The 24,896-nt window shown below is 49.0% G+C and overlaps 1 protein-coding gene across 2 annotated transcripts in view; it reads right to left on the minus strand.

The window, feature by feature from the left end:
* Window positions 1-24,896, minus strand: part of LOC123769141 (glycine receptor subunit alpha-2) — a 656,479-nt gene that overhangs the window by 18,169 nt on the left and 613,414 nt on the right. For both annotated transcript variants that reach the window (XM_045760093.2, XM_069309837.1), the window contains exons 7-8: window positions 9,639-9,830; window positions 5,946-5,983 (exon numbers count right to left, since the gene is read on the minus strand). In XM_045760093.2, the coding sequence (XP_045616049.1) occupies window positions 5,946-5,983; window positions 9,639-9,830 (230 nt within the window). The remainder of the gene's footprint in view (window positions 1-5,945; window positions 5,984-9,638; window positions 9,831-24,896) is intronic.

A 24,896-nucleotide genomic window follows, 5' to 3' on the forward strand; every position in this document is an offset into this window, starting at 1 on the left:
CACTGCTACAACACCCCCCCCCCACCACCACCATGGCTACAACACACCCACCACCACCACCACCACCATTGCTACAACGCACCCACCACCACCACCATTGCTACAACACACCCACCACTGCTACAACACCCCCCCCCCCACCACCACCACCACCACCATTGCTGCAACACACCCACCACCACCACCGCTGCTACAACACCCCCCCCACCACCACCACCATTGCTACAACACCCCCCCCCCACCACCACCACCATTGCTACAACACACCCACCACCACCATTGCTATAACACACCCACCACTATTGCTACAACACACCCACCACCACCACCATTGCTACAACACACCCACCACTGCTACAACACACCCACCACTTCTACAACACACCCATCACTGCTACAACACACCCATCACTGCTACAACACACCCATCACCACCACTGCTACAACACACCCATCACCACCACTGCTACAACACACCCACCACTGCTACAACACACCCACCACTGCTACAACACACCAACCACCACCACCACCACCACTGCTACAACACACCCACCACCACTGCTACAACTCACCCACCACCACCACCACTGCTACAACTCACCCACCACCACCACCACCACCACCACCACTGCTACAACACACCCACCACCACCACTGCTACAACACACCCACCACCACCACTGCTACAACACACCCACCACTGCTACAACACACCCACCACTGCTACAACACACCCACCACTGCTACAACACACCAACCACTGCTACAACACACCCACCACCACCACTGCTACAACACACCCACCACTGCTACAACACACCCACCACTGCTACAACACACTCACCACTGCTACAACACACCCACCACTGCTACAACACACCAACCACTGCTACAACACACCCACCACTGCTACAACACCCCCCCCCACCACCACCATGGCTACAACACACCCACCACCACCACCACCACCATTGCTACAACGCACCCACCACCACTACCATTGCTACAACACACCCACCACTGCTACAACACCCCCCCCCCACCACCACCACCACCACCATTGCTGCAACACACCCACCACCACCACCGCTGCTACAACACCCCCCCCACCACCACCACCATTGCTACAACACCCCCCCCCACCACCACCACCATTGCTACAACACCCCCCCCCACCACCACCACCATTGCTACAACACACCCACCACCACCATTGCTATAACACACCCACCACTATTGCTACAACACACCCACCACCACCACCATTGCTACAACACACCCTCCACTGCTACAACACCCCCCCCCACCACCACCACCATTGCTACAACACACCCACCACCACCACCATTGCTACAACACCCCCCCCCACCACCACCACCATTGCTACAACACACCCACCACCACCATTGCTATAACACACCCACCACCACCACCATTGCTACAACACACCCACCACCACCACCATTGCTACAACACACCCACCACTGCTACAACACCCCCCCCACCACCACCACCACCATTGCTACAACACACCCACCACCACCACCACTGCTACAACACCCCCCCCCCACCACCACCACCATTGCTACAACACCCCCACCACCACCACCAATGCTACAACACACCCACCACCACCATTGCTACAACACCCCCACCACCACCACCATTGCTATAACACACCCACCACCACCACCACTGCTACAACACACCCACCACCACCACTGCTACAACACACCCACCACCACCACTGCTACAACTCACCCACCACCACCACCACCACTGCTACAACATACCCACCACCACCACTATTGCTACAACACACCCACCACCACCACTATTGCTACAACACACCAACCACCACCACTATTGCTACAACACACCCACCACCACCACCACTGCTACAACACACCCACCACCACCACCACCACTGCTACAACACACCCACCACCACCACCACCACTGCTACAACACACCCACCACCACCACCACCACTATTGCTACAACACATCCACCACCACCACTATTGCTACAACACACCCACCACCACCACTATTGCTACAACACACCCACCACCACCACTATTGCTACAACACACCCACCACCACCACCATTGCTACAACACCCCCACCACCACCACCACTGCTACAACACACCCACCACCACCACCACTATTGCTACAACACACCCACCACCACCACTATTGCTACAACACACCCACCACCACCACCATTGCTACAACACACCCACCACCACCACCACTGCTACAACACACCCACCACCACCACCACTATTGCTACAACACACCCACCACCACCACTATTGCTACAACACACCCACCACCACCACCACTTGCTACAACACACCCACCACCACCACCACCACTGCTACAACACACCCACCACCACCACTATTGCTACAACACACCCACCACCACCACCACTGCTACAACACACCCACCACCACCACCACTGCTACAACACACCCACCACCACTGCTACAACACACCCACCACCACCACCACTGCTACAACACACCCACCACCACCACTGCTACAACACACCCACCACCACCACCACTGCTACAACACACCCACCACCACCACTGCTACAACACACCCACCACCACCACCACTGCTACAACACACCCACCACCACCACTGCTACAACACACCCACCACCACTGCTACAACACACCCACCACCACCACTACTGCTACAACACCCACCACCACCACCACTGCTACAACACACCCACCACCACCACCACTGCTACAACACACCCACCACCACCATTGCTACAACACACCCACCACCACCACCACTGCTACAACACACCCACCACCACCACCACTATTGCTACAACACACCCACCACCACCACTATTGCTACAACACACCCACCACCACCACCACTTGCTACAACACACCCACCACCACCACCACCACTGCTACAACACACCCACCACCACCACTATTGCTACAACACACCCACCACCACCACCACTGCTACAACACACCCACCACCACCACCACTGCTACAACACACCCACCACCACTGCTACAACACACCCACCACCACCACCACTGCTACAACACACCCACCACCACCACTGCTACAACACACCCACCACCACCACTGCTACAACACACCCACCACCACCACCACTGCTACAACACACCCACCACCACCACCACTGCTACAACACACCCACCACCACCACCACTGCTACAACACACCCACCACCACCACCACTGCTACAACACACCCACCACCACCACCACTGCTACAACACACCCACCACCACCACCACTGCTACAACACACCCACCACCACCACTGCTACAACACACCCACCACCACCACCACTGCTACAACACACCCACCACCACCACTGCTACAACACACCCACCACCACCACCACTGCTACAACACACCCACCACCACCACTGCTACAACACACCCACCACCACCACTGCTACAACACACCCACCACCACCACTGCTACAACACACCCACCACCACCACCACTGCTACAACACACCCACCACCACCACCACTGCTACAACACACCCACCACCACCACCACTGCTACAACACACCCACCACCACCACTGCTACAACACACCCACCACCACCACCACCACTGCTACAACACACCCACCACCACCACTGCTACAACACACCCACCACCACCACCACTGCTACAACACACCCACCACCACCACCACTGCTACAACACACCCACCACCACCACTGCTACAACACACCCACCACCACCACCACTGCTACAACACACCCACCACCACCACCACTGCTACAACACACCCACCACCACTGCTACAACACACCCACCACCACCACCACCACTGCTACAACACACCCACCACCACCACTGCTACAACACACCCACCACCACTGCTACAACACACCCACCACCACTGCTACAACACACCCACCACCACCACCACTGCTACAACACACCCACCACCACCACCACTGCTACAACACACCCACCACCACCACTACTGCTACAACACACCCACCACCACCACCACTGCTACAACACACCCACCACCACCACCACTGCTACAACACACCCACCACCACCACCACTGCTACAACACACCCACCACCACCACTGCTACAACACACCCACCACCACCACTGCTACAACACACCCACCACCACCACTGCTACAACACACCCACCACCACTGCTACAACACACCCACCACCACCACTGCTACAACACACCCACCACCACTGCTACAACACACCCACCACCACCACCACTGCTACAACACACCCACCACCACCACCACTGCTACAACACACCCACCACCACCACCACTGCTACAACACACCCACCACCACCACCACTGCTACAACACACCCACCACCACCACTGCTACAACACACCCACCACCACCACCACTGCTACAACACACCCACCACCACCACTGCTACAACACACCCACCACCACTGCTACAACACACCCACCACCACCACTGCTACAACACACCCACCACCACTGCTACAACACACCCACCACCACCACCACTGCTACAACACACCCACCACCACCACCACTGCTACAACACACCCACCACCACCACTGCTACAACACACCCACCACCACCACCACCACTGCTACAACACACCCACCACCACCACCACTGCTACAACACACCCACCACCACCACCACCACTGCTACAACACACCCACCACCACCACCACTGCTACAACACACCCACCACCACCACCACTGCTACAACACACCCACCACCACCACCACTGCTACAACACACCCACCACCACCACTGCTACAACACACCCACCACCACCACTGCTACAACACACCCACCACCACCACCACTGCTACAACACACCCACCACCACCACTGCTACAACACACCCACCACCACCACTGCTACAACACACCCACCACCACCACCACTGCTACAACACACCCACCACCACCACTGCTACAACACACCCACCACCACCACCACTGCTACAACTCACCCACCACCACCACCACTGCTACAACATACCCACCACCACCACCACTGCTACAACACACCCACCACCACCACCACTGCTACAACACACCCACCACCACCACCACTGCTACAACACACCCACCACCACCACTGCTACAACACACCCACCACCACCACCACTGCTACAACACACCCACCTCCACCACCACCACTGCTACAACACACCCACCACCACCACCACTGCTACAACACACCCACCACCACCACCACCACTGCTACAACACACCCACCACCACCACCACTGCTACAACACACCCACCACCACCACCACTGCTACACACCCACCACCACCACCACTGCTACAACACACCCACCACCACCACCACCACTGCTACACACCCACCACCACCACTGCTACAACACACCCACCACCACCACTGCTACAACACACCCACCACCACCACCACCACTGCTACAACACACCCACCACCACCACTGCTACAACACACCCAACACCACCACCACCACTGCTACAACACACCCAACACCACCACCACCACTGCTACAACACACCCACCACCACCACCACTGCTACAACACCCACCACCACCACCACCACTGCTACAACACACCCACCACCACCACTGCTACAACACACCCACCACCACCACCACCACTGCTACAACACACCCACCACCACCACCACTGCTACAACACACCCACCACCACCACCACTGCTACAACACACCCACCACCACCACTGCTACAACACACCCACCACCACCACCACTGCTACAACACACCCACCACCACCACCACTGCTACAACACACCCACCACCACCACCACCACTGCTACAACACACCCACCACCACCACCACTGCTACAACACACCCACCACCTCCACCACTGCTACACTACTGCTAATAAAACTTGACTCACCTTGATATAAGAGACTTGTGGAATTTTCAGCTGCGTCTCTGGAAATAAACACAAATATTATATGTGTTGATCCAGAAGAATCTGTTAATTGTTTACGTTACAACAGTGTTGCCCTCAAATCCGGATCAAAGACGTTTTCATCTGTAAATTTGCAAAGTAATGTTTAGTACATTATGTATATAGTCTAAAACATCGATATTTTGACTTTGTGTAATTATAAGTATTCTGTGTGGAAGAGGGCAGGGGCGAGAGGAAATCGGAATGAACTGGAATGGGACAAGAAGGGTGAGAGGTGGGTGGGGGATCACATTAGACAAAGGTACAACACAGAAAAAACGGCGGGTTAATTATTACATTCCAGTCCCTAACAGCGAGGGTGACCTGGACACTCATTGTAGCATGGGTGAGCTGGTCTCTCACCCCAGCATGGGTGAGCTGGTCTCTCACCCCAGCATGGGTGAGCTGGTCTCACACCCCAGCATGGGTGAGCTGGTCTCTCACCCCAGCATGGGTGAGCTGGTCTCTCACCCCAGCATGGGTGAGCTGGTCTCTCATCCCAGCATGGGTGAGCTGGTCTCTCACCCCCCAGCATGGGTGAGCTGGTCTCTCACCCCAGCATGGGTGAGCTGGTCTCTCACCCCCCAGCATGGGTGATGTGGTCTCTCACCCCAGCATGGGTGAGCTGGTCTCTCACACCCCAGCATGGGTGATGTGGTCTCTCATCCCAGCATGGGTGAGCTGGTCTCTCACCCCAGCATGGGTGAGCTGGTCTGAACGTGAGCATCTCTAGTAGATTGAGTATAACATGTGCGCAACAACCATATTTCTACCTTACACTTGATCAGGTAGATGTATAACACAACTCAGCCGTCTCCTACTGAGAACACCCCACTGGTCAAGTGTTTTCCGGTTCTTTTCATCGTTTCCTTCCTTTAATTATCTGGTGCAGCGTCCTGGAGCGTGAGGGAGCGGACGCGCTCAGGGGATCACAGCGGGCGGGAATGGTCACGCTGGCTAATTTACAAGTACAATTTTGAGGACATTTTGCAAAGACTTATCAACTGATTCTAAGATGTTTTGGTTAATGTTTGTCTTGTTGGATGTGTCTACATAGTCTTGCCAGCTTGGTGCCTTCTCGTGACAATTACATATTTGTTGGATGTGTTTATCTAGAAAGAATTAACCGTCAATGATTCCATAACAAAGTTGGCATCGTATTATCCTGACGAGTTTTGTAGGGTATATGAAACGCTGAGGAAAGAATTATATTCCTCATTTTAATACCCATAATCAATCACACACACACACACACACACACACACACACACACACACACACACACACACACACACACATATATATATATATATATATATATATATATATATATATATATATATATATATATATATATATTATATATATATATATATATATATATATTATATATATATATATATATATATATATAATGTGTGTGTGTGTTACTCAGATGAGACTACAGCTAATATTACCCGATCCAACCCCGAGTCATAGGCGTCACTTTCACACAGGACAGTACAAAAGAACTGCGATCTTCTATCCCGGCAAGTCCACTTCAATCTTCAATCATACAACACTCAAGGTTCCTCCTCTGAGCCTTTCGTCTACAGCACTCACTCCAGCGAGTTCACCTTTCTCAGTAATTCATGGGTCCGTCCGCCACAATATCATCGGAGTCAAAACACCATTTCGGCTCTCTATTTCGCTGGCTGGCTCTCCATAAAATGCTTCACCTATACCAAGTCTTAACATAGAGGACAGGCGGATATTAATTCTATCTAGACAAGCAGACTTTGACAGTTATCATGGAACCATGTGTTGAACACGTGAGAGGGCCCGGCTGTAAAGGCGTCGTCGGTTGGTGACGCCACCTAAACATGAATGGCAATTCTTCACTATCTGTGGTGTTCCGCCTCCAGCCTCCTGAGATAATACAATGTGGATAGGCACACATCGCACTAAAACAAATCCACAAGGGCCGTGACGAGGATTTCTGATCGGCCGTGATTTCTGTGTGCACACCACAGTAATTATTATTACAATATTTAGGTCATAATTTTGACTCGGTTTACTCAAGTTATTTAACTTGAGTAAATCAAGTTTAATCAAGTTATTAGAGTAAATCAAGTAAATAATAAAGTTGTTATAGCTTGTCATGCTATATAACCATCAACCATAAACAGATCTTACTTTGGATAACTAAGAACTAGGTAAGCCGAAATATAAGCACTTCCCTGTGTTGACCAGACCACACACTAGAAGGTGAAGAGACGACGACGTTTCGGTCCGTCTTGGACCATTCTCAAGTCGATTGACAATCGACTTGGGAATGGTCCAGGACGGACCGAAACGTCGTCGTCGTCCCTTCACCTTCTAGTGTGTGGTCTGGTCAACATACTTTAGCCAGGTTATTGTGACTCCTCGCCTGCACTTCCCTGTGTTGTCGTTGTCGAATACGTCCATAGAAATATATATTGATTATTACGAGCACCAGCGGAGCGCTTTAATTGACACTGACAAATCACACGTGTTAGTTGGGAAGGCTTGATGTCTCCGTCCCCGTCAGAGGACGCGTCCACTGAACGGTTCATTTATGGGGTCTGGTAATAATTGTAGTAGTAGTTTTATTCTATTTAATTGATGATTAATAATTTAGTAATGTGTAATTTATTAAATTCAGTCATGAGACTGTAGTATTAAGTATTTAATGTTTAATTATATGCATATTAAATTAATTCCTGCTACGTGGTAATATAATCTCGTTTTCTGGAGAGATTGAACATGTACAGTTTATTTTAATGCATAACTTAAGTTATTTTAATGTATATTTATATTAATACAAAATCAGCGGAAATATTGTTTTCTGCATATTGTATTTAGAGATAGTAATGTTGACGGGAATTTCCGACAAGGCGTCAAGGAAACATTTTATGAAGGGAACAGCTGTATATGCTTCCGTGTAGTAGTCACCACCTCTGTGGCCACCCCCCCCCCCCCTAGACTATTTGTACTTAAGAGCCTTATGGAAGATGATAGTTTGGTGCAGTGTGTTGACCAAACTCTTCAGACAATATATACAAATTATCTAGAACCGTCCCTATTAAACACCGTCGTCATTCCTCTGACCATCTGGGAACTCTCACCAACCATCTTTAGGGGACTTGGGGCTTGTTCAGAGACTCGTCTGAGGCCTGGGCAAACTGACCCGAGGCCTGGCCAGACCGACTGACCCGAGGCCTGGCCAGACCGACTGACCCGAGGCCTGGCCAGACCGACTGACCCGAGGCCTGGCCAGACCGACTGACCCGAGGCCTGGCCAGACCGACTGGCCCGAGGTCTGGCCAGACCGACTGACCCGAGGCCTGGCCAGACCGACTGACCCGAGGCCTGGCCAGACCGACTGACCCGAGGCCTGGCCAGACCGACTGACCCGAGGCCTGGCCAGACCGACTGACCCGAGGCCTGGCCAGACCGACTGACCCGAGGCCTGGCCAGACCGACTGACCCGAGGCCTGGCCAGACCGACTGACCCGAGGCCTGGCCAGACCGACTGACCCGAGGCCTGGCCAGACCGACTGACCCGAGGCCTGGCCAGACCGACTGACCCGAGGCCTGGCCAGACCGACTGACCCGAGGCCTGGACCAACTCACCCGAGGCCTGGTTGGAGACTGTGAGGAGCGTGGTGACGCCTAGACAGGTGCGGGCGGGCACGGAGTCGGTATCCATCCAGAAGCCCATCCAGGAGATGACGACGATGAGGATGCTGGGCAGGTAACTCTGCACCAGGTGGAACCCGATGTTCCTCTCCAGGGTGATGAGGGCTCGCAGGCAGCTGTAGTTACCTGTGGGAGAAGGCAACTCCGTCAGGTATGACTTACACACACCAGCCCTTTGTCATGATTGACAAGCATTACATTTGTAAGGGTTTTGTCTAACCAGAAGCGCCCGTATCTCAGCGACCTATTGAGGGGCATGTTCATTAATCTGAACCAATTTTATGGTGTTTTTAATTTCATTCGTGCACTGGAATTATTACGTTGTGGAGAAGACGCTAGGATTGCAGTGCATTATGCGAGAGGACAGGTTAACAGGTTACATGTACAACTGCACCCCGACCTCATCTCAGACTCTGAATTAGTGTATTTTGTGGCATAAAATTTCAGTAGTCCTAACATAATATTGTAATTGAAAGCCTTACCTTGCCTTGTGGTCCCGGGGATCAGCATCCCAGGCTGCTGGGACGCTGATCCCACGACTACATGGTGGGTTGTTTGGTCAACCAGGCTGTTAGGCCCACCTACCCCCAGCATGCTGTATGAATCACACGCTGGTTAATAAAGTCTATCGTATTGACTGATTAAGTAGATTATCAAGATTAAGTAGAGTAAGTAGATTATTTATAAAGTTGTATAATTTTTTTAATAATAATCAATCATGTAGTCATGGGCAAAATTCTTTCATGGGTGGGGGGGGGATAAAACTTTGCAACACTGCTTTTCGAGGTGCTAGGCTGTTGAAAAAAATTACCACATTTTGTTTTTACATTATTGACAAATAGTTGAATTATATTGTCGAGGAAAACTTTACTGTTAATATTTTAATGAATGGTTATTTGATATCATAATTATTTTTTGTAACGAATTGGAGCATATGATCAAATGTAATCCCAGAAGCATGTGGCACAAACCGTAATTTCCAGATATAATAGTATACACCCAGATATAATAGTATACACCCAACATGGTAATGTAATGAAAGCCTAGGTCACTAGTCCCATGGATTACGATTGGCTCTTCAGACAGTGCTATACGTTAATATATTGTTTTAGATTTATCACCAATTATATAAGTACTGTTTATTTCATTATGAACGCCTAGTAGTTAAATATCAATACGATTTTGTCCTGTGAATATCCTTATTTGTGTTTAACACTAAGCGGTTTTATGGCTATAAAAGTGCACACGACATCTGAATCTTTGCTGGCTATAGAAACGGGAAGAGAGCATGATGTAGTAGAAGTAGTCACATCATTTGAATTTAAAGGAAAACTATTTTTAAAATGTGTGATACGCTTATAATAGCTGCATATGTCATTATTTGGCAAATTCCCATTCCGTATCTGAAATTTCTTGCCTAACCAAGCTAGTAATTATCTAAGTGTAGTTACAGGATGAGAGCTACTCTCGTGGTGTCCCGTCTTCCCAGCACTCATATAACCCTTTGAAACTACTGACGGTTTTGGCCTCCACAACTTTTCTCACTTAACTTGTTCCAACCGTCTACCACTTTGTTTGCAAAAGTGAATTTTCTTATATTTCTTCGGCAACCTTGTTTAGTTAGTTTAAATCTATGACCTCTTGTTGAAGTTTAAGGTCTCGGGAATTCTTCCTTATTAATTTTGTCAATTTCCGTTACTATTTTGTACGTAGTGATCATATCACCTCTTTTTTTGTTTTGTTTTTTCTAGTTCTGGCATCTTTAATGCCTCTAATCTCTCCTTGTAGGCCTTGTCTTTCAGTTTCGGAACCCATTTAGTTGCATGACTTTTCACCTTTTCCAATTTGTTGATGTGTTTCTTAAGAGATGAGCACCATACAACCGCTGCATATTCCAACTTCGGTCTCACAAGGTTGTGAACAATTTCTTTAGTATTTCACCATCCATATATTTAAAAGCAATTCTGAAATTGGAAAGCATAGCATAGTCTACTCGCGCAATATTACGTGGGCCTCGGGTGACAGTTTTCTATTTAGAACCACCCCTAGATAGAGGGGGTGGTTCTGATAGAGGCCCACTCTATCAGATTTGTTTTATAAAGCTTTTTCATATCATTTGTAGGTTGTGTGTGGTCTATTTTCTCCTGCACATTCCATAACATGGCATTTATTCACATTAAATTTAATTTGCCAAGTGATACTCCATACACTTATTTTATCCAGGTCTCCTTGAAGAGCATGGCAATCTTTCTAAGTTTCTTATCATCCCTAGTGTCTTAGCATTATCAGCAAATATGTTCATTTAATTCCATATTCCTTCTGGAAAGTCGTATATGTAGAAATGAACATTATCAAACATTATTATAATGAACATTATTATTACATTACCTCTGATTACTGCCCTCATTTTTCTGTCAGAATTTTTCATCGGTATTAGTAACCTCCGTGTCACTCCAGTATGGTCTAGGTTTCCAGAACAATTTCTTATGTGGGACTCCAATGCCTCTTTAAGGTCCAGATAAACACAGTCAACCCAACCATCTCTTTCCTGTAAAATCTCTGTGGCTCTATCACAGAAAGTAAGTCTATTCGTTACACAGGATCTTCTAGATCGAAAACCACACTGTTGTTATATCTTTTTGTCCAGGGGTTCTACCCATTCGGTTTCAATTATTTTTTCCAGTATTTTAACTACTGCACTTGTCATTGATATTGGTCTATCTTTAAGGGGATCTTCCTTGCTGCCACTTTTGTAGATTTGAACTTTGTTAGCATTTTCCAATATATCTTGCCAGGGCCTATACACAACCTCTTCAACCTACTTCCAAGTGGAGGCGTGTGTGAAAACGCGGATGACATAGGCATTGACAATACTCCGTTTGTACCTATCAGGGCTCTCACTTTTAGCATTAAGGCACATTCCTATGTTGGTTTCCTTAGTGGGAAAGTCACTATTCCTTTCTGAGACTGTTACATCTAGGGAAAGGTAGCCTACATCCACTCTCAATCTCGTAAGTGATCAGGTACACACGTATACTGAACTTCGCTCGAATGCATCCTTAAGCCGCAGCAAGTGCTCAATATATTCAGGTAGTAGTCGGATGAGAGTGAGAGTCGGACCCCAAGAGACGAAATTGAACTGTAGCAAGCACAGATAAGCGAACACTCACATGCACAGGAAATTTCCATCCAAACACCAGCATCTTCCCCAAATATTTTACCTTCTGGAATGCTTTTCTTAAATTGCATTTCCCGTGAATGGTCAATTCTGACTGAATAAGCACAGATTCCAGACATTAACTTTCAGCCGCGTAGCACCAGAAGAGAGTGTGTGAAGCTGACTCGCTCAAAATGAACTCCATTAATGTGCATTCGCTAACACGTTTATGACCGCAATAACCAAGATGATGAATATTGATAATGACGACAGTGATGACGGTAATAATGATGAAGACAATATAAACACTAAAGTAAAACAACGCCAATGGAACAAAGATGATTATAATGTTTACAAAAGGAGAAACGACACAGTTACTGAGCGTACGAAGTCTCTCCCGCCTCTACTGCCACCCAGTCATCTGGCTTTCAAACATTTACGAGGTCACAAAGGCCAAGAATCAGAAGAACAGAATAAGAATATTTTTCGTATCCCTTGGCTTATAAGAACACTCAAGAACGGCTCCAGATTGGCGAATCAAATTGCCAGCGGCATTAGGCTATGTTTACCCCCGCCCTCAACCACCCACCGCCCGCAGCATCGGGCGGGGAGCCCGTGTTTACCCCCGCCCTCAACCACCCACCGCCCGCAGCATCGGGCGGGGAGCCCGTGTTTACCCCCGCCCTTAACCACCCACCGTCCGCAGCATCGGGCGGGGAGCCCGTGTTTACCCCCGCCCTTAACCACCCACCGCCCGCAGCATCGGGCGGGGAGCCCGTGTTTACCCCCGCCCTCAACCATCCCCCGCCCGCAGCATCGGGCGGGGAGCCCGTGTTTACCCCCGCCCTCAACCACCCACCGCCCTCAACCACCCACCGCCCGCAGCATCGGGTTGGGAGCCCGTGTTTACCCCCGCCCTCAACCACCCACCGCCCGCAGCATCGGGTGGGGAGCCCGTGTTTACCCCCGCCCTCAACCACCCACCGCCCGCAGCATCGGGTGGGGAGCCCGTGTTTACCCCCGCCCTCAACCACCCACCGCCCGCAGCATCGGGCGGGGAGCCCGTGTTTACCCCCGCCCTCAACCACCCACCGCCCGCAGCATCGGGTGGGGAGCCCGTGTTTACCCCCGCCCTCAACCACCCACCGCCCGCAGCATCGGGCGGGGAGCCCGTGTTTACCCCCGCCCTCAACCACCCACCGCCCGCAGCATCGGGCGGGGAGCCCGTGTTTACCCCCGCCCTCAACCACCCACCGCCCGCAGCATCGGGTGGGGAGCCCGTGTTTACCCCCGCCCTCAACCACCCACCGCCCGCAGCATCGGGCGGGGAGCCCGTGTTTACCCCCGCCCTCAAACACCCACCGCCCGCAGCATCAGGTGGGGAGCCCGTGTTTACCCCCGCCCTCAACCACCCACCGCCCGCAGCATCGGGCGGGGAGCCCGTGTTTACCCCCGCCCTCAACCACCCACCGCCCGCAGCATCGGGCGGGGAGCCCGTGTTTACCCCCGCCCTCAACCACCCACCGCCCGCAGCATCGGGCGGGGAGCCCGTGTTTACCCCCGCCCTCAAACACCCACCGCCCGCAGCATCGGGTGGGGAGCCCGTGTTTACCCCCGCCCTCAACCACCCACCGCCCGCAGCATCGGGCGGGGAGCACGTGTTTACCCCCGCCCTCAACCACCCACCGCCCGCAGCATCGGGCGGGGAGCCCGTGTTTACCCCCGCCCTCAACCACCCACCGCCCGCAGCATCGGGCGGGGAGCCCGTGTTTACCCCCGCCCTCAAACACCCACCGCCCGCAGCATCGGGTGGGGAGCCCGTGTTTACCCCCGCCCTCAACCACCCACCGCCCGCAGCATCGGGCGGGGAGCCCGTGTTTACCCCCGCCCTCAACCACCCACCGCCCGCAGCATCGGGCGGGGAGCCCGTGTTTACCCCCGCCCTCAACCACCCACCGCCCGCAGCATCGGGCGGGGAGCCCGTGTTTACCCCCGCCCTCAACCACCCACCGCCCGCAGCATCGGGTGGGGAGCGCCAGCCCCACAATCAGGGGTTACATACCTGCCACAGGCTGGTCTATTTCCGTCACGCTGAGCCGACAAGCCACACATTAAATTCTTCCAGGAAGCTGAAGCTTGAAGGTGGGCGGAGGGCTGATCAGCTGTCATTCCTTCGTGTATTGGTGGGTTCTTGTAACCAGTTCTTACATACCTCTTCACCCACCGCTTTACCTTCGTGGTATACTTAATTATTTTTTTTTTACTTGTTTACGTTTGTAATTAATATGTATCCCTCTTCACGCTCATTATCCTCTGTTTTGGCCTCGCATTGTTCCTCTTGCTTCTCTTCCCCACCAACTGTCCTCTTGAGTATCCCATCAATACTCCTGTTCATCTTCCTCTCACTCCACATGCACGAGGGTTTAGTCTCTCTTACTTCCCTTATGTCTTTCTCTCATTCCATGTTCTGTTTATATCTCTGTCTTCCTCTTTACCCGTCATTGTGGACTCATTACGACACACTGCTCCCTACACGCTCTCATTGACCTTCGTTAACCACTCACACTTATGGCGTTAGAGAGGGGGAATGATAATGACAAAGATACTGTTCTCTCTATTTCCCCTTCCTCCTCATAATCATCACAGTCTCTTAATGTCTCTCTACATGCGTTGTATCCCAACACCTTCGTAATCGTTCCCACCCAAGCTCAGTTACCTTATTGTTACTGAAATATATATCTGGCGATATAACATTTCGGAATTATATAAACCAAAATCTAGAAGAAGATTAAGATGCTTTTACAAGCTCAGGTTATAGTTACATCACATATATTGTATATCTGATGCATTACATAGTCAATCTTTGGTACAATTCCATTATATCAAATGTTCCAGTATTTATATAGTATTTACAGAGTTCAGCATACCTTAGCCCAGGTGGGCGAAAGTCAGTCAATATGGGACATTCTATAATATAATGTTTAAGGGAGTGCATGTTTTCTCTTTCACAAAGTTGACACATTGTGTACTCGACATCTGGCAGCTTTCTCAAACCCAAAATGTCGAATACACAATGTGTCAACTTTGTGAAAGAGAAAACATGTACTCCCTTGAACATTATATTGTAGAATGTCCCATATTGACTGACTTTCGCCCTCCTGGGCTGAGGTGTGCTGAACTCTGTAAATATTATATAAATACTAGAACATTAAATATATTGGAATTGTCCAAGATTATATAACGCATTACATAGTCGATGTATGTGATGTAACTATAACCTGAGTTTGTAAAAGCATCTTAATCACCTTCAGTGGTTAAGGGCTATTAATTAATAGCACACTAGTTTCCATAGCAGCCTTCTTACCCTTTCAGAGTAGGAGATACATATAAACACAGACATTTATGTATGTGTATACACGAAATGTGGAAGTTGGTCAGAATTTCATTTCACCTTTGTAAACGCACATTAATGACACTATGTAAAAAGACACCTCTAACACTTTATGTTGTACAGACGTAAATCTATGTATTTATGTATTTGTAGGTTAGATTAAAAATTTAAAAGCAGTACAATCACTTCTGTGGTTGTTCAATAAATCACTGAACTATATGTTTAACAGATCTCTAATCCTGTCCATGAAGGACAGAGGAAAATGTATATATGCTGAATAGCATTGCAAATGTGTGACTACGTCAGTGGTAGAAAATAAAAAAATTCTTAGTTCTATATGAACACCAAAAATGTAGATGTGTATAATATCTAATGTACTTTACAATAACTTCATGATATATCAACATACATACAAGCAGCTTCCTGGGGGGGGGGTTTGATATCATGTCAGACCTGTCCCCTGAAGCCCATATCAAGAGGATAACATCAGCGGCATATTCCAGGTTGGTCAACATAAGAACGGCCTTTATAAACTTGTGTAAGGAATCGTTCAGAACCTTGTATACCACTTGTCCTGTGTGGCAGTGAATATAAGCAACATCCTCACTACAGTATGACCTCTCTGAATTACTCCGTTTAGGTTAATCTTGCTAATAATTTAGGTACATTAATTTTGGTAGTAAAGATGCTAATGTGTGTACCCAAAACTCCACACTTGAGGATTAGCTTAACACGCGGCCATTATGAGACCCTCCGGCAGGTGTTTTAATAAGGGCTCAAGACCCTTGATATGTCGCACTAAACGTGACACATTATAATGTGTGTGTGTTTACTCGCCTAGCTGTGCTTGCGGGGGTTGAGCTTCGGCCCTTTGGTCCCGCCTCTCAACTGTCAATCTACTGGTGTATAGATTCCTGAGCTTCTCGAGCTCTATTATATCTACGTTTGTGTGTGTGTGTGTTCACCTAGTTGTATTCACCTAGTTCTGCTTGCGGGGGTTGAGCTCTACTCTTTCAGCCCGCCTCTCAACTGTCAATTAAATGTTACTACTATTCCTCCCCCCCCCAAACACACACTAATAAAGGTGTGTGTACTCACCTTTATTGGGTGAGTACACACACACACACACATCCCCCCAGGAAGGAGCCCGTAGCAGTTGACTATCTTCCAGGTACCTTTTTATTGCTAGGTAACAGGTGCATCAGGGTGAAAGAAACTCTGCCCATTTTTGTTTCTACTGGCGCCGGGAATCGAACCTCAGTCCACGGGACTACGCATCCAGCATGCTGTCCACTTGGCCACCAGCGCCTGGCAGTGTGTGTGTGCGTGTGAGTGCGCGTGTGTGTGCGTGCGTGTATTTACTACTTGTATTTACTATGGCTGCAGAATCGAGCTTTCAGCTCTTGGTCCCCGCATTTTCTAACCGATATATGTTTTAGGCAGATGAAAATTATATTCTTTAAGGCAGTTTTACACACACACACACACACAGCTGGTTTAGGGGGTCTGGTAGCTGAGCGGACAGCGCGTAGGACTCGTAATTCTGTGGCCCGGGTTCGATTCCCGGACCAGGCAGAAACAAATGGGCAAAGTTTCTTTCATGCTGATGCCCCTGTTACCTAGCAGTAAATAGGTACCTGGGAGTTAGACAGCTGTTACGGAGCTGCTTCCTGGGTGTGTGTGTAGGAAAAAAAAACATTAGTAGTGTGACGATAATCTCTTTCAAGAGAGATTGAGCCTGCTCTTCCCTACATAATTACGTCAAAATACAAGATACTATATACAAGATACGTTCACCAAGTATCGCCAAACGTTTTGCCCAGAGAGAAAATCGTACCCAGCACACCCTGACACCTGCTACAGCCACCGTAACCAGCTAACTGCTCATCCTCTGCCCGCCTGTTGCTGATTGGCTGGTGTCTCGTCGCCCCTGCCCTCCACCACCACAAGTCGACGTCTGGGCTGCAGTGCGCCAGTCTCGTCAGAATATCTCAGTGCTCCATGCAGTTGACATCTCTCGCTGGTAGACTAAGCCTTGGCTTTCGTTTACTAAGGGAGGTGGCAGCTCGAAGCCAGTATTCCAGCACTCATATTTTATTTTGCTATCACTGTAACTTACTTGTCTTAGCGTAACTTTTCATTTGCCAGTGATTATTCATGTTATTTTGTTTGTTGACTTATCCTGCATATTTTATGAGATTGCCTTTATTCATGTCTTGTTTTCTAGAGTAATTAAAATTTCATTGTTTATATACTTGTGTTTTGTGTGTGTTCCCATTACCTTACCACAGACGAAAGGACCAACTTTTCTCTTTTTTTTTTTTGTCATGTGACGAGGCCCTGCCCCTAGCTTTTGAAACAGCCGAACACCAACGCTTTACCGTCACAGTAGTCACAATTGATTGATTGACAGTTGAGAGGCGGACCGAAAGAGCAGAGCTCAACCCCCGCAAGCACAACTAGGTGAATACAGGGCCTCGAGGCTGAGTGGACAGCTCTCGGGGGACGTAGTTCAGGGCCGTAGTCCTAAGGGCCCGGGGTCGATTCCCAGCCGAGGCAGAAACAGATGCACCTGTTCACCTAGCAGTAAATTGGTACCCGAGAGTTAAGACAGCTGCTACGGGTTGCTTCCTGGGTATGTGTGTGTGTGTTAGAGAGAAATATATGACATACTTAATAAAGGAAAAATAAATTGGTTAGAAAGGCGGGATCCACGAGCTAATAGTTCGAGCCTGCAGACGCAAATAGTAAATACACACACACACACGGGAAACAGAACTCGGATCCAGGTCTGTACAAGACGTGGAGTACGTCACACACAAGTGTTACGAGACGGTAAATAAGTTTATCCCGGCCCAAAAGAAAAACAATGAAAAGTAAAAGAGGAATCCATGGTTTAATCGGGCATACGAGGAAACGAGGCAGTTAAATACAAAGGCTTTTAGGAACTACAGAAATAACAGAATGCCAGAGGGCTAGGAATGAACACCTCAGTTTGAGAAGAGGCAGAGAGACTATAAAATGACATAGCAAAGAAAGCCAGGACCGACCCTAAACATGCTCCACAGTCACATCAGGAGGAAAACAACAGTGAAAAAACAGGTGATGAAACTGCGAATAGTTTAAGACGGGTAAACAGAGATGACATCGAGTTCTTCACATGCCTCTAAGAGATTCCAGGAGATCTTCACAGTAGGAGAGGTCCCTCGGATACGAAAAGTGACAATAAACCAGGCGACTTTAAGAGATTTCGAATTAGCAGAGATGAGGTTAAAAGGCATCTGTTGGACTGGATGGAATCTCGCCATGGGTATTGAGAGTACAGAAGCACTTTGCTTGCCAGTTCCCATAGTAAGTCACAGGATACCTACCAGAAATATGGAAGATAGCCAATGTAATCCCAAAATACAAAATGGACGACAAGCAAGAAGAACTGAACTACAGGCCGACTCCTGGTTCAACCTTGACGACGAGCGGACGTCTGGACACCACCTCTACCTGGGATCCGCCGGATCACGTTTTGTTTTCCCGATTTGGATTTGCTACTGCCGTTTGGCATCACTATTCCACGGTTGGGGTTTTCACGCCTGGCGCGCACATCGCCTTGGGTCATGGGATTATTGGTAGATTTCTTTTTGACATGTTCTGGCTGACTCTCCCGGCGGGGTGACAGTGTCCGGCGCCAGCTTGGCGGAGAGGTTCCGGGAGTTGATGGGTGTTGGTGGGCTCCTGGTGTGCCCTCAGTCGTGGCGGCAGCTGGCATCTGCTCTGCCGGGGGGGGGGGGGGGGGGGGGTGCTGGAATACTTTTGTGCTTAAGCTAGGGGGCCGAGTTTTTGGTTTTGCTATGCAGTGTTCTGTGTGGGGCTGGGCTGGTGCTTGTCACCCTGAAGGACTACTGGGGCTCCACAATCATCTGCCTGTCTGCGTTTCTTTGCCGTGAGGCATGTTAGTTTCCAGTGATTGGCATCACTCGTTTCGCGATTAGACTTGGTGTTTCACCCTTTCTGGGCTTCGCGATTAACCCTTAATGGGTACGCCGGGGCGCATCCGATCCCACGATCGTCGCCGCCCCTAAATCAACAACAAAAACAACTATCAGCCTGTGTCCCTAATTTGTATACCGTGCAAGGTGGTAGAGAAGTTTGCGAGGGAAAAGTTAGTAGCACATTTTGAGAGAGAGGACTTCGTCACTCGCCACCAACATGGGTTCAGGGATGTCAAATCTTGCCTCACTGGTTTAATAGAATTCTATGACCAGGTGACAAAGATTAAGCAGAAAAAGAGAAGGGGTGGGCAGACTGTACTTTCCTGGACTGTCGGAAAGCCTTCGACACTACTCCATAATTGGCTGGTGCACAAGTTGGAGAAACATGCAGGAGTAAAGGGTAGGGTGCTCAGTGGATAAGGGAGTCTTAATAATAGAAAGTAGAGTTGTACTGCAATAGGTTAAGTAATAATTGTAAATAAAAAGCAATAAGATGCTTATCTTAACATACTAAGAAGGTTAGGTGAGGTTGGTGTTTTCTATGAAGCTTTTCAAGGTAAACTAAAATATTCACTATCAATTAGTATGTCTCGCATGCACTTATTAAATAAGCCAATATTGACTAGAAGCAAGTGCGATGATGAGAATTCAGAATAGCATGATGTCACTAGGGGATTCCGACAGGGTACTCAAACTCTCCTCTTTCTGATATATGTAAATGATCTTCCAGAGGGTATAGGCTCTTTTCTGTCAATGTTTGCTGATGATGATAAAATTATGAGAAGGATTAAGACAGGAAGACTGAATGACCTGGACAAACTGAAGGAATGGCCCAACAAATGGCTATTAGTTTAACCTAAGCAACCCCCTTCCTTTCCAGCCAATTGCCGTTGTGAGTGGGGGGCTTGGTGGGTGGCTGCCGGAGTGTGATGCTCCATGGGACGTCCTCTGTCCTTTTGAAGCCTTATGCTCCTGCTGCCGTCTTCACTAATTGTGCTGGCTTTCTTTTCCTCTTCCTAATGTTTCATTTTCCTCTCCACCTCTTCTAGTTTTTTTATTATTTCCTGCCGACTATTTGCCATTTTTTATTATTCTTTCAGGTGTCTTCTTTTGTTTTGACGCCACGTGTTTGGGGAGGCGCGCACACCCATCTGTAAAACTGTGGTACTTGACGTTGTCGAGTAAGGGGTCACTTTTATTGTCAATCTTTGCCTTTGTTGCTGAGCCCGATCTCGACGGACTGACGGTTCTTAAGGTCAGCATCCATATACATTGCAGGATGTATACCCACGATGCATCCCTGGGGGGGAGGGGGTCCTCTCTTGTCGGATGTCCTATCCTGTAATTGTGGCTCCATGGTGGGTATGGGGACTTATTCTTAGGTGAAAAGATTTATCTGTTCATTTCTATGCTGATATCTGACCCTCATTTAACCTATCAGACTGGGGTGGGTGACCAGGCCTCCGAGTCGGACTGTGATGGAACCTGGGCTCTGTAGCCCCCGCTACATTGGGCCCCGACCAAGCTGCTGCTTTGACTTTCCCAACTACCCCTCTGCTTCCCTCCCACCTCTGTGGCAGGGTTGAGCCCCAAACCCCCAATGGTGACCCACCTCACTACCTGGAGTGGCTCCATCTCTTATTGCAAGAACTGCATTTTTTACCCCCTCTTACTAGGGGATCTGACAGCTGAGTGACCAGCACTTCACATTTGTAGTCCTGAGGTTCCGGGTTCGATCCCCTGTGGAGGCAGAAAACAAATGGGCAGAGTTTCTTTCAACCTGATGCACCTGTTCATTTAGCAGTAAATAGGTACCTGGGAGTTAGACAGCTACAACAGGCTGCTTCCTGGGGTAACAAAAAGGAGGCCTGGTTGAAGACCGGGCCGCGGGGACACTAAGCCCTGAAATCATATCAAGGAGGAGTGCTCGGCACCGTACCCTCTGCACTCGCATGCTTTCTTCCAGTTCTAAAACGTTCCAGTCTTTGGTCCTGCTACATGGACTAAGTGTTTTGATCTCAATCATTTTGATTCTACACGTCCTGTTGTTTTATTCCTCCATAAACACTTGATTCGGTGGGTACCCTTGTCACTTTTAACCCCACCCATACTGATATACATTTCATTGCTGCCCCTTCGTGACCCTTCGGCTGACCACTTAGCTTCCTTGTCCTGCATTGGGGAGATCCCTGTTAGGATTTCCAAAAATGCCCGGTTAAATGCCAGCATTCATTCTCCCCGTACAGTCATTCTCCCACACCATGTTGCGACTGGTGATAGAGAACTGAAAGACTGCCACGAGGATATTAAACATATCCTTGAGACCCAAGGCCTCAAGGATATGTTTATGTCTATCCTCCAGATTGATATGTTAACTCAACCCCTTGTGGTGGTGGTTGTCAGCCTCTTTGCAGGAAGATCACTTTTAATAGTAGGTCTCTTCTGTCTTCCGTAATTCTTTCTGGTGCCAGGTATTCCATTCAGGAATAGCTCCCATCTCCTCACCTCTGCAATAGGTGCTGGAGGTTTGGGCATGATCCCTTCAAATACACAAGTTAGGTGTCTATGCTCCTTGTGTGGAGACTCGGGTCATTCTAAGACAGAGTGCTCTTCTTCCCAAATACACTGCATCAATTGCGGTGACGCCCACCCTACCTTCTCCCGTGCATGTGTGCACTACAAATTTGAGGAAACCATTTGAAACATCGCGATCATTTATCTTTTCTTGAGGTGAGATGCCAAGTACAACATCTTCCCTCTTTCTCTGGCATGTCTAATGCTCGTGCCTTGTGGTCCACATCTCTTCGCCCTCTCCCAATCTTGCAACCGTTTCCAGGCCTTGGACTCGGACACCACCACCACCACCACCTCAGCTGCTCCTTTGCATTCTGAACCAAAGGGTCTTCTGGTTTTCCATCTGATGTTTCCTTCCTTTTTTCCCCTGTCTCCTGTGCCCTCTTTCACTTCTTGCCCCAATCCTTCTTCTCAGCCTTCCCCTCTGTCTTTTGACCCTCCACACCGCCTGTCCATCCAGGCTGTTGTCCATCCTCCTCCCAGCCATCTTCATGATGACCGCTACCGTTCTCTTTCTCTTGTCGAGGCTGTCGCCCAGTACATTGTTGTTGGTACCCCCCTCTCTGTCAGAAACGTAAGCCTGGCTCCTCTCCTCCTTTCTCCTCAGCGGGTAAGAAGGCATCGCTCTCCTCCTCTCCAACTCTGACTCTACCCCTGTATCACCTCCCATTTCAGTGGCAGATTCCCGTGTTCCAGCTATGGAGGTTCCCTTGGTCCCAGATTCGCTCTCGGATACTGCCCTTGATGTGCGCTCCACTGTTTCTGGCCCCTCTCCCCCTGATTCCCTTGACTGCCCCTCTCTGATGCTTTCTCGCACTCCGGATCCTGTCAGTCCGTATCTGGTCCATCCTACCGCTTCCTTGACCCCCATCGTCCTTGCTAGATTTACCTATGCCTTGTAACCCTGATTTCACTTGTCCTGATCCTACTTAGTTTATAGTGTTTTTCTTTGCCTTTGTTTCTTGTTCTCTGTTTCTGTTCTCTCTCTTCTTGATTATGTCTATTATTCAATGGAATATTCGTGGATTTTCTGCATACTTCCACGAACTCCAACTTCTAATTCTGCAGCTTTCACCACTTTGTGTCTCTCCAGGAGCCGATGCTTGGCATTCATCCTGGTTACTTTCGTGGTTATTCATTTTTCTCCGTCCCCCTCCAACTTTTGCTGGGGCTCATAACTCTACTGCTCTCTTGATCCGTCATGATATTCCCTTCGTACCCCCTACTTTTTCAGTCACACATTCAGTGTTCTGTGGCCCGTATCTTTGTGAGTAAATGGTATACAGTCTGTTCCATTTATCTCCCCCCCCCCCCAAATGCAACCTGTCCTCTTAAAAATAACGTCGCTTTTGGCCGTTTGCCCGTATGGCCGAAAATGGACGTAATTTGAAAATGAAAATAAATTTGGTATTTTTTTTCAACAACAGTAAGTTAAGGGTCCTCTGATAGGTTAGGTGGGCAGGAAATTCTCATAAAGTTTCAAAACGTTATGAAAAACGTTAATTGAAAGCAAACTCTTTTAACCTTACTGCGTAAGCCGGATGACTCAAACAGAAAATGGAACAGTACGTCACTTTTGTGAGTCGATTTCATTTCAAATTACGTCCAAATTTGGCCATAGCGCACATACGAGCGAAAAGTAACGTTATTTTTAAGAGGACGGGTTGCCAAATATCCCACTTTCTCTTCCTGATCTTAAGCACCTCTTTGACTTCTTACCCGAGCCAGTGCTGATTTTGGGTGATTTCAACTGTAGGCATACCCTCTGCAGCGATGTTCTGACAAACACCCGGGGCAGCCTTCTCGAACCATTTGTCGTCTCTTCTTATCCATCCCTTCTGAATTCTGGTGAACCCACTCATGTTGACTCCTGCACTCGTTCCCTCTCCTCTCTTGATCTTTCTCTCTGCTAGTCTTCTCTTTATTTAGATTTCACATGGTGGGTTCTTGGTGACCTAGGATAAGTGACCATTTCCTCATCCTTGTCACCTTTTTCTCTCTTCACCCTTCCCCCTCCTTCCCTAAGTGGCAATTTGCCAAGTCTGACTAGAATCTATTCACTCCTACAAGCTACTATTTCGACC

This window comes from Procambarus clarkii, chromosome 66 (genome assembly GCF_040958095.1).
Source record: "Procambarus clarkii isolate CNS0578487 chromosome 66, FALCON_Pclarkii_2.0, whole genome shotgun sequence".
Classification (NCBI taxonomy): Eukaryota; Metazoa; Arthropoda; class Malacostraca; order Decapoda; family Cambaridae; genus Procambarus; species Procambarus clarkii.